At 49.0% G+C, this 12052-nt stretch overlaps 1 protein-coding gene across 2 annotated transcripts in view; it reads right to left on the bottom strand.

Annotated features, from left to right (window-relative positions):
* PRRX1 (paired related homeobox 1) overlaps positions 1-10081 on the bottom strand; it is a 74118-nt gene extending 64037 nt beyond the window's left edge. For both annotated transcript variants that reach the window (XM_052653764.1, XM_052653763.1), the window contains exon 1: positions 9811-10081. In XM_052653764.1, coding sequence (XP_052509724.1) covers positions 9811-10051 — 241 coding nt within the window. In that variant the 5' untranslated portion in view covers positions 10052-10081. The remainder of the gene's footprint in view (positions 1-9810) is intronic.
* Positions 10082-12052: the final 1971 nt, after the last annotated feature.

The raw sequence follows: 12052 nt of genomic DNA, 5'->3' as shown, positions 1-12052 counted from the left end.
TAACAGTCACTCATTCATTCAGCTGATATTCTTTGAAGATCTATTATATCCACTCTCTGTCATCATCTACATAGAGGAGGACAAGAATGGATGCAGGGAGACCCAATAAGTTAGGAAGATGGCTTAGCGAGCAAGTGAGATATTTTAAAGATTTTAAAAGGAGATGAATTCAAGTAATTTGAGAAATTTGTCGGCATTTAGAGTAGGATTGAACAGAGGCTTGAAGGAAGGAGTCAAGGATGAGTCCAAAGTTTCTGAGTATTGCAACCACATGTTTTGATACAGGAAAATAGGAAAAGCTATGAGAGGATAAGATTGGGAAAAGGAGCTCATTGATGCCATGTTTTGGTTGTTTTGAGGTTGAAGCATTTTGTGCTGTTCAAATGGAAATGTATAGGTAGCTGCATACACAGATTTGCAGCTCCAAGGGGGGGGACTTAAAGATATATACTGGGAATCATTTGTATATAGATGGTTACTAAAATGGTGAGCCTAGAGGAGATCTCTGGAAAAGGAAATGGCAACCCACTCCAATATTCTTGTCTGGAAAAAGCCATGAACAGAGGAGCCTGGCAAGCTACAGTCCGTGGGGTTGCAGAGAGTCGGACACAACTGAGCAGCTAAGCACACAACACAGAGGAGATCTCTAAAGCCTTTAAAGGGTTTAGAGTGGGAAGAGGAGGGGAGGGGACCTAGTTCTTACATTAGGTTGGCAAGGGGATCCACTAAACTTGGGGAGCTCATTCTATCACTTAATAAACATTTACTGAGCACAGGCGAGGGTTTGCCACCTGTCCCAGTGGTATATGACTGCTATAATCCAGTATTTAGGGAAGCAGCACAGGTATAAAATTGAAAGAAAAGGCACAATGTACATAATTATTTAGTGTCACCTTCCAGTCTGGATTAATGGTGATATGTGTCAGTGCCCAGTTATGAAGATTTAGATTCAATGCCTATTTCCATTGGAATACTCAACTTCACATATTTATGAGCTACTTGTAAAAGAAACAGACTAGTAACCAGTTCCCCAAACCTCAATCCCCATGAAGTCTCTAACTAGGCCACTACAAAATGAATTGTTAGAGAAAATGCCTGGTACATTATTGATCAAAAGTCCTCATCTTTTCTAAGGATTCTAGATTTAAGAGGCTTCTGGACCCCTGGATTGGAAAGATCCCCTGGAGAAGGGCATGGCAAAACTCTCCAGTATTCTTGCCTGGAGAATTCCATCGACAGAGAGGCCTGGTGGGCTACAGTCCATGGAGTCACAAAGAGTCGGACACAACTGAAGTGACTTAGCATGTGGCCTCTAGGCACCAGTGTTTTCTGCAGCACACAGGTTGTGGATAGCCAGTTGGGGTACAGGGAATGAATTCAAAGGAAAGGATGATGGATAAGCTCAGAAGGGCAGGACACCTTCTCCCTACCACTCACCAGGCCTAAGCCAATTCTACTAAACCCTTTGCAGACTAGCATGACTTTGTGTGGATAAATACAATGGAATCTTGAGAAAATGTGGTTCTCTGTATATATACAAAGTCCTAGCTAGGCCCTTCACTTTGCCCATAGTCAAGCTGATTGAACTTAGCATATTCTGGCTCAAATTTTTATTGAGTTGGGCCCCTTGGCCTTTAAGTTGTATATCTCAATTGTCTTTGAAAAGATTTGGCCTTCCCATATGTATTCAGAGCACTGGAAGAGCACCCATCTGTTTTTATGCTTATTTGTAACTACACCACCTTCCAGCCCTGTGAGGTCCTTTAAAACATAATGACATGGCTGATGGTGAGAAATTAAGTGAATGAGGTAAATGTTCTTACTCTCAGACAAAGGTTTGTGGGAAAGCAATTTCCCTTCCATTTCTGGCCTCATGCTTCTGTTTCTAGTGAATAACCAAGCTCAAGATTATCTTGGAAAGTATGTATTAACCACCATGGATGCTAAGAAGACAAAATATTCATTCTGCCACTTTGTTTTTCCCAGCATTGACTTGTCCTATTGACCCTGCAAGGTCAAAGAGTGAGAAATAATCCAAGAGAGAAGTAGAAAAATCCCAAGACTTGCTAAAGGTATATCCTCATCTTTCCCTTAAGTCTCTTGAAACTCTTGCCCCAAAAGGAAGGATCAGTGGAGACCAGGAGTCAGATTCAGGGATTGGAAATGCCCAAGTTGCATGCACACACAAGACAGTGGGGGCAGCTACTATTCTCCCTTGAGGGGAAAAGGAACTCTAAGGTGGCCAAAGCTCTGCACTATCTAAGGACTCCAGGTACTATGAGGGTTTCTGTGGCCATTTTGCAGTGTCTCATTGATACGGCTAGCTCCCTATCTCTCAAATCTGCCCCTCTTTCTTTAAATACTTGGAGTTCATCTACAGTAAAGTTTCACCCACCTCCACAGGGACAAACCTTCTCCTTCCCCATGGAACCCAGGCATCAGCCCAATCACCCACTTATCCAGGGTCATCTAGTCCCACTCTCTTCCTGCCTCTTTCTGGTAACCCTGGAATCCTTACCATTTTCATTGCAAAGAAGTTGTTTCCATTAAAACGCATGTGGAGCATACAGTTCAGCAGTCTAGTGATATCTCCCATCTCTTGCTACTTGTGTAGAGGGGTCTTCCAGTATGTCTCTCCCTCCTGCTGGCACCCAAGAGTTTTTGAAGGCGGGGGTTAAGTTCCAGGCCTGACCTGGGAGGAATGCACCCCCTTTCGGCAAGAGAAAGCAAGGAAAAGAGCTTCTAGGAAAGCTCGGGAGTCCGATCTAACTGAGAGCTGCACCCCAGCACCCTTGGAATTGGAAGGACCAGGGCTGAGGTGGGGTGGGACGGGGGATTGCATCTTTGTCCAGGCCAGCAGAGATGGAGAACTTTAAAATCTAAAATACTATGGCTCTATTTATCTTTGCTGATTTACTGAATTAATTTTCCTTCACTCTACTTCTTCCGCCACATCTCCTGCAACCCACCCGGCAAAAAAGAGTCAGAGTCTGCAGTTCCGGCCAGTGCGATCGATCGCCATTTCTGCATGAAAGTTTCATTACAGTCTCTCATCCGCTTGTTAAGAACCTTTCTAATCGCTTGCAAATAACTCCATGAAAGTAGACAAAATAGGAACCAGAGAAGCTGTCCCTGTCTTTTCTCATAACTCGGGTCCTGGGGATTCACATTTTTTCAAACGTATTTCTCCTTTGGAGCTGAGTCTGGGGGAAACCAATTATGGCAAAAAGGAGGCCCAAAGTTCTTAAGAGTTAGAGTTCCCTCATTATGGTGGTGCAGCAAAGCAACTGGGCCATCCGGTGCCCCAAGGACCCAAAGACAGCATTCTGGTCCTAACTCAGACCTACATAAATTCCTGCATTTGAGAGCTTCAGGGGGAACAGCGGAATCCTTGACTCTGCTTGTCCTCAGACTCCTCTGAGAAGTCACTTGTGTTTGTGATTGATTTGTTCTGACATGTTTTCTTTATTTTCTTTCATAAAATTTCCCTAACCCACCACCACGTGTGCCTTTGTTCCCCTTCCCCTCCCCTAAAGTGGCTATTGCCCCTATAATCGGCTTCCCAAATATTTTTTCATCAAGAAAAGTGGTTCCAGGACAAGTGAAATGTAGTGGGGTTTTTTTTCTTTCTTTTGGTCTTAAACCTAAAATTGATAGCCCATAATTCTCTGTACGACTGCTTCCTTCAGGCTGCCTCACTAAATTAGACAAATGAGGATGCCAAGAATCTACTAATATTCAGACCACGGTGGAGACTCCTTGCTCAAAAATTTTCATACGTGAAAATCAAACCCTCTGGCCGCTAAACACCGATGACTGTCCCTCAAACATCTCGACCTTGTATCTCCGCATTTATTGATTTTATAACAAACAGCATTCAGAGAAAAGGAAGTCGTGGTGGTTTGTTGATACTATTATTTACTGTTTGAGATGGTTGGTTTTTAATTGAGTGTTTTTAACCTGCTCATCAAACTATTTGATTTTACAAGAATCCAAAATCTTGTGTATAAATAATAATGCTGTTGACATGTGCATCTTCTTTGAATTTTTTAAAAGTTGGGGGGCACCAAACCTATGGGACTGGTGCTTGCCCCACCTTAAATTAAAACCTCAATTAGAAAGAAAGAAAGAAAGAAAAAACCGTCCAATCAGATTACAATCGAGCGCAATCACAGGTAGTTCTGTAAATGTTGCCACACCAAGTGGCAACTGGGAATTGGACCTTTACCGAAATTTTTCCTGTAAATGTCGGGATTCCTAGCTCGGAGGAATGCTCTGAGGATCCTGTTGGTTGAACTTACAAATCACTTGTATGGAGGATGCTGAACCTCCGTTTTTGTTCCCCGGAAGGATTGTCAGCCCTCCCTCCAAAGCTCTTTCACCCTCTGCAAAGAAAAATATGAGCACAATGCAAGCCTTATCTCCTTTTCTACAAATCCACTCCCCCATTCCTAAAACTTGTACTTCTTATGGCTTTTACTGACCCATCCCTACTAAAGGGTAAAAAATAAATACATATTCTGAGAGTCATTGAAAGTGCGCACCGCCAGAAACGGGAGGCACGCGAAGTTCGCACGCACAGGCGCGCACATATTTGCAACTTCCTTGTACCCGAGGCCCTGACGCTTGCTCGGGCAAAGGACTGGGGTTCTCCCGGAGCTACAGGTCTGCTTAGACGGTTTGCCCTGCTAAAGAGAGGGAGCAGGCAAACAAGATAGGGGAGAGGAACTGTAAAAGAAACACATTTTTTAAAGGAGAAATCAAACTGGTCTAGAGATCCTCATCGTTGATAATCTATAGATGTTATTTAAAAGTGAACAAACGTAATGTTCCTGGAGGTGGCTACTGGCCAGAGCAACGTTCAAAATTCGTATCTGAGGGCATCTGAGCCGGTGAAGTAGGAACATAATTTTGGCTCTGAAATTGCTGAGGATTCTTTTCGTAAGGGGCAGGAGGGGGGTGACTTGTTGATTTGGAGATGATTTATTTACCCGTGTCGTAAAATCTAAAATGACGCCCCTGGGAAGAGGAAGAAACTGCAGGGACCCGTGTGACCTGTTGCTGCCCACCCGACGCCCCTGGTTCTGAACTGAGCTCTCCAGGGGAAAGTTAAGGTTGCCAAGCAAAAACGCAGGGTTGCGTGACGCCCACCGTGAGAAAAAGGCGCTCCGGAGTCTCGCCAGGACCTCCTCGGTGAAATGTACGATAGAGCCAGTGACTCTCAGACTTCTAAAATTGGGGGATCTGGACCCCCGGGGAGTATTGGCAGCCGGGGCCTCGGATTTTAGAGGCTCACCTCCCCGACACTTCAAACTCCAAGCGCCCTTGCTCCAAAGCGGGAGGACGTTACTAGCCTGTCAGTTTCTTCGAAATATTGAGGCCATTCAGCCCCTCGCTCCTGCATGTGAGATAAACAAGACTCACAACATCTTTTCTGGACTTGACATTCGACGCTGGGGACTCAGTGACCTCTCTTGATCCTGGATTTCACTGCCTCCTCTAAAGAGAAAAAAATATTTCCAGGCTACGCTTAAAACGGTGTATTTCGTTGACTTCCCTTTGAATCGAGATCACTGAGGCCCAAATTCGAGTGGCGGCACCGGCTCCAGGTTCCCGGGGTGTTGCCGCAGAAGATGTCCGGTGCCATAGGTTTTTCAAATACAGACTCCGGAGGGGACCGATGTTCCGCTGTAAATTCCAACGGGGGAGCGCCCGGTGCTCTCCAGGGCGTTTCCCTGGCCTTGAAGAGCGTGCAGAAGTAGGCCCCCGGGAGTGCGTTAGGCGGGATGGGCGGGTGATTCCTTCGCGCCGCGTTTACACCTCTCCCTTTGTGACAAATCGATTTCCCCGCGCCGCTGTTCTGTATTTGCCTCGCACAGCGGCCCGGGGCCCAGCTGCTCCCTGTGCACACTTAGCACCGCCTTGTGAATGCGTACGTGTGCGCGCGCGTGTCTAATTGACTTTCCGTCTACCTTTTTATGACTACATGTGTTTCCAACAAAAGGTCTTATTAGGACAATCTGGTTTCACTAATTTAGAGGTTGGGAACGTGGAAGGCAGGCGCTTTTTTAAGAGTTTGCAGAAGTTCAGATTAAGAAATGACAGCGGGATGCACCGTCCTCCTAGGGGTAGGTCTGCCTATTTTTATGCCCTGTTCCTCTTTCCTCTCCCTGACTACCTCTGTTATACTGCCAAGCCACCCTTCACACGCCACACTCCCCCATTAGCCACTGGATTTCTAACGGTGTTAAAGAACCGTTTCTTTAATCACGGAAAGTGTTTGAACCCAGAAGTTTGAGAAATTTACTAGGTTGGGAATATCAGTAAAAGGAGAAAGAAAGCCTTCAACAGAGAGGAAAGTGGAGTGAATAAAAAGGGGGGAAAGAGACTTGTGGTGTGGCCTGCAGGAGATCAGTGGCAAGCCTTCACTTTGGACAGTACTTGGCTCCTCTTTGCTAAAATGGGTCCAGTTTGTAATAGGAAAATCTGCAAAATTAATAATCTAACATTGCAAGTGTAAATATAGTCTGTTTTACTTATCTGAGTTGAATAGAAACTTTAGGGAGGACGTGTTTCTATATAGCTCTGAGAAGAAAAGGGTTCATTGAAATGTTCTCCATCTCTCCAAAGGAGATTATGGTTTCTCACTTGAGTAGACACCCTGCTGCTAAGTCACTTCAGTCGTGTCTGACTCTGTGTGAACCCATAGACGGCAGCCCACCAGGCTCCCCCATCCTTGGGATTCTCTAGGCAAGAACACTGGAGTGGGTTGCCATTTCCTTCTCCAATGCATAAAAGTGAAACGTGAAAGTGAAGTCGCTCAGTCGTGTCTGACTCTTAGCGACCCCATGGAATGCAGCCTACCAGGCTCCTCCATCCACAGGATTTTCCAAGCAAGAGTACTGGAGTGGGGTGCCATTGTCTTCTCCGGAGTAGACACCCAGCACGCTGCCAAAAGCGCCTGACTCTTGGTGCCATCCTCTGTCCCTTGCAGCTGGCAAGCCTAGCTCTTGCCCTCTGCCTGGAGACTCTTCTCTTCTCTGATTCACAGTCTGAGCCTCACTGTCCACGGCAAACTGAAAATCCAACAGTGCTCCACCAGTCCTGACTTCTGGGTAACTGTGACAGCTTCCTTGGCATCTCCTGGTTGGGGCCCTGAACACAAAGGTCCTGCTGAACACTTGCTACCACTCAACTTACCAGACCCTCTCATTCTCACCCCAGAGATGGGTAAGGAGATTGAGGAAACGCGGCTTCTAAAAGCAACTACCCATTTGTTAGAAAGATGGGCCCTGGTCATCCCCAGAAAGCAAGGCCTATGGTGGTGTTTGGGTGTGTGTGTGATTTTGGCTACTTCCTCAGCCCGAGGTGTCCAAAAGTTCATCCCCATCACTTCACACTGCATTCTGTGGCCTCCTGCTGGAACTGTTCGTCTACTATTCTTCTTCAAGCATGCTTCCCCCAGAATCTCAGTTTCCTTTTTCAGGGTCGTTCCTTACTCCTAGAAACTCTGCGATGTACTCAAGTATCAACTGGGCAGGTTCCCACAGGTTTCATCCCTTTTCCTCAGGACAGACTGTCCCCAACTCCTCCTGCTGCCCTTTGCCTGTCCCCTAGCAAACTAGCGCCCCACAGTTGCCACGTGCTCAGCGCAGCCTCAGGCCTGGGTCTAGAAGAGTCGCCTCCCCACACCAGCCTGCAGCCTCACCTCAGATTATGGGTGCTTCCTAGCTGGTCTCTTCAACCCAGCCTTGCTGGGTACCCACTAGGAGGCCACCGTGAACCCAAACTCTCCTCTCTTTGCAGCCACATAAAGTCAAAAGACAGGAACTATCATCATCCCTCCAGCTCTGGCCTGTGTGGACCCTGGGCTTGCTCTGGCCACCTACCCTGGGCCTGCTTTACACAGCCCTCTGCTTGCTCCTGGGGCAAAGCAACCCTGGCTGGTCTCCCTCAATGCACCCTGACCTTCTGTGTTGCAGTTTCTTCACGACCTTGATTTCTGTTGTGGCTCCAGCCTTCTTTGAATAATGGTAAATGCTGTGATTAATAATTAGCCGTGAAGCTGAGTGATAGGCATGTGAAAATTCAGAATACTATTCTCCCTACTCTTCGCTTCCCTGATAGCTCAGTTGGTAAAATATTCCCTAGTAAAGTGTTTAAATATTATTTCACAGTGCATTTTCTTGAGCTACAAGTGCCTACACCATCTATTAACTTGCTCCCTGCCTGTGCCACCAGGGAGCAGCTCCCCAGAAGATGCCAGTAACCTCAACAAGGACACCTCTGCACCTAGCCAGGACTTGGGGACACCGGGTCTTCATTCCTCAGTTTTTCCCTAGTGCCTGGCCAGGTCAGATCCCCCATCACCCTCTGCCAATGCCCATAGAAGGGTGGATGGGCCCTAGTTTGCTTCTGGCTAAAATACTTTGAGGGAAGCCCAGGCCTGGACCAGGGATGCAGGGCGACGGGCAGGCGGCCTGCGGTAGGGATGGGCTCTCCCTGCGGCCTGTTTCAGCGCTGCTCTCCCACCACTTTGCACAGGACTTGCTTCCAGCTGTTTCTAAATCCTGTTTGGTTTGCTATGTGTTTTCCAAGAGTCTGACCTTGGCACTGTTATTTGAAAATCATAGATTGCCAGTGGGTTCCCTGGTTCCACAGCCTCTGAGTTCCAAGACTAAAGAGCAGTCAGCAAATAATAGCATGGAAAGGGATCAGCCTCATTTAAAAACTTCCAGCCAAGTTCTGACTCTTGCAACCTTGAGGAGGAAATATCCAACCCCATTTCTCCTGGGATAAGCAGGTGACAGGTCTGTTATAGACTCCTCCAGGACGTATGGATATACCTGAAGTCACGTTTTATAAGGCACAGCTAGTAACAAGGCGAGAGTTCCTTGCGGACGCGATAGCAATCAAGGAGAGTGCCAAAAGGAGACTCTGCATGGACTTTTCTGGAAATCTTGGAGCTATTAGGGAGAGTTCTCCTAATGTAACACTGGGCTTGGCATTGGAGCCCGGGCCTCCGTAGCGCATCTCTCCTGTGTGGGACCATGCGGGGCAGCGGCTCGGGTTTCACCCCTAAAGGACCCTCCCTTTGCTTCGTCTGACTTTCCCCGTGTCATTCAGGCCTTTCATTGTACCGAGAGTCTTAAACCCTTAGGCAGGTGTCGGCTACATTCCTAGATAGAGAGCGGACACGGCGTTCGAGCCGGGCGCTCCAGGGCCGCCCCTCTCGCACCTCCGGCCTTCGGAGCCCGCGCGCTGCGCCGCGAAAGCAGCGCGGGTCTACCTCGCTTTACGCGGTGCCCTCCGCCTCTTCGGTCCCTTCCGCCCTCCAACCCGCTTACGCCACCCAGGAGAAGCCCTCTGGAGCCGACTCAGCATCCTTAACCCTATGCCTTCTCAAACAGGGCGGGCTCCCCGAGTTTGCACCGATCTAGGACCCTTTTCCTGCCCAGCCCTTTCGGCCGGCTGGCGAGAAGATCCGCCAGCCGCGCTCGTCCGGGACGGAGAGGCAGCGCAGCCGGCTTCTGCGAGAGTCCGCGGCGGGCAGTGTCCCTGACCCCAGCCGGGGCCTCAGAGCCTCCCTCAGGCGTCCGCCCGGGCTCGTTCCTCGGCGGAGCCCCCCTCTTCCCTCCGTCTGTGATCGGCCCTTCCTCTGGCCACTGCCACCAACCTCTCCTCTTTCCTGACTTTCTCCCTCCGGCCCCCGGCGAGCTCCAGCCGCCCAGCCCGGACGCCCCCGCCCCCGATCCGGGGCACACACACACACACACACACGCCCCCGCGGGCACGCGCCCCCTCACTCACTGTCCTGTTGCGGGGTGTCGCTGCCGCTGGTGAGTCCCGGCGACTCCAGTAGGCTCCGGCCCGCCTCGCCCACGCTCTCATCCGCCTGCGCCGCCACCATGTCCCCCGCTTCCTCCAGGTCTAGCAGGTGACTGACGGAGAAGTTCTTTTTCGCTTGCAGGGTGTCGAGGTTGCTCGGGCTGTCCAAGCGGCCGCCCAGCGCCGGTTGCCGCTCCAGAACGTGCCCGTAGCTGGAGGTCATGGTCTTCCCCTCCGATCCCACCCACCCCCCTTTCCCGCTCGAATCAACACCAAACGCTGTGGGCGCGAGGGGGGAGAGGAGCCGAGTGGGGCAGAGAGAGGGGGGGAGTGGAGAGAGAGAGAGAGAGAGAGAAGGAGGGGGAGAACAAAAAAAAAGTGGAAAGAGGGCGGGGGACCCCCTTCTGTAAGAGCAGAGAATTCTGCACCAGCAGCTTTCGACCGCCTCGGTTGCTTTCCTGAGGCCAAGTCCGGCGCGATCCAAAGAGATAATCCACACCAAAAAATAAAATGAAAAGTCACCCTATGTTCAAGTCAGGAGAAAGAAAAAAAAAAAATCCCTTCCAGCTCTCCAAAAGCGTCCACACGCACGCACTAAAAATAATAATAAGGGGGAGAAAGGAAAGGAGAGGCCAGCAGGGCGGGGGAGTTAGGCAAACAGAAGAAGAGAGAAGAAGGGGTGGGAGAGAAGAATCAAAGTGGGTTGTTGTTTTTTTTTTTTTAAGGTTAAAAAAGTTATTCCCAGGCAAGAGTTCAAGCACCAACAGAAGAAGGCTTGTTCCAGCTTTAAAACATCTTCAAGAAAACGTGTTCCCCCTCTCTGCACTCCTGTGGATTCTCAGGAGTGACTAAAGTTTCAGGAGGAGAGGGTGATGTCTTGCAGATGTATTGGAGAGCAGGAGTCTCACTTTACTTTTCGTAAGGAGGGGGGAAAAAAAGCGGGGGGCTCCAAGAGTCCGAAGGAGGGTGGTAGTGGGTTTCCCCCGTTCCCTTCGCTCTCTCCCCCTCTTCTCGCTGAGCTCCCTTTTCCTTCTCAGTTGGATCAAGAAGCTCTCTGGCACTTCAAAAGGCACAAACTGGCATGCAGAGGAGGCTTTGTAGGGAATACAAGAAAATTGGAGACCCCTGGGAGGGCAGATCTCGACTTAATAGGAGCCTGTAATTACGTGGCAAAGCCTTTGTGCGGTGCCTGACGGTTTACAGACCCCCTTTCTCCATCACAATCTCCTTCTTCCTCCTTTCCCTCGGACCAGAAAACAGTCTGATTAAGAAAACCCCCTTTGCCAACTTCTGAGCAAGAGAGAAAGAGAGAGGGAGGGAGCAAGAGAGGGAGAGAGGGAGGTGGGGGGAGAAGAGGGAGGGAAAAGAAAGGAAGAGAGCCCCTTTGGATTTTTTAAGTAAAGGTCTAATTATCATTCCCATGCAATAGTATCACGGGGAGAAAAGACAAACTGAAACCCACATTCACTTCAAACGGGCTGATTATTTTGTTTCGGCATTAACTCCTCCAGATTTAAGATCCTGTTGGAAAATCTCATTTGCATGTTTTGATAACAGCTGCGGGGAAATTTGTTGGAAAAAATCCACAACTGTCTCAATCAAATTTTCTTCTCTCTCTGCTTTTTTTTTTTTTTTTTTAAATAACATTTCCTGCTGTTCTAACAATTTGGGGGTGGTGGGGGTGGAAGGAGCGCCTAAGAGCAAGGGAGAGAGCAAGGAGATTAAGACTACATTCGGTTCTGCAGAGAGTCTATTAAATAATGTGATAAAATGACCAGAGCGATCATAATGGAAGGCTCTTCCACGCTTCTTGCGTGGACTAAAGGCAGGTTGGGGATCTAGAAGGCTCTGAATCGATTCGAGTCTCTCCGCGCGGCTAGGAATCCCAGGGCCAGGCAGTAGGAAATTTACATATTTATTTAGCTGCAAGAAAGGACTCTAGGAGTTTGTCATAATTGCTCCCCTTCCCCCAACCCTGGCCAATTTCGTAACCTCTTTGGTGCGGCCAAGGTTGCTTCCCCAGGCTACGACGCTAAGCCGAGAGGGTCGCGCTGCCCAGATGCGGAGGAAGCAGGGCACTCCTAGAGCAGCTGCGGACGGAGGCTCAGGGTCCAGTCCGGCTGGCGCGGGGTGGGGGAGGGGAGGAAGGACTGAGAGGGGTGGACCAACCCGCGTCTAAATCTACGGATAAGGCTTTATCGTCCGACTGCTGAGCCCTAACTTG

The sequence above is a fragment of the Budorcas taxicolor genome, chromosome 16, assembly GCF_023091745.1.
Source record: "Budorcas taxicolor isolate Tak-1 chromosome 16, Takin1.1, whole genome shotgun sequence".
Taxonomy (NCBI): domain Eukaryota; kingdom Metazoa; phylum Chordata; class Mammalia; order Artiodactyla; family Bovidae; genus Budorcas; species Budorcas taxicolor.
This window is presented reverse-complemented; position numbering and strand designations above follow the sequence as displayed.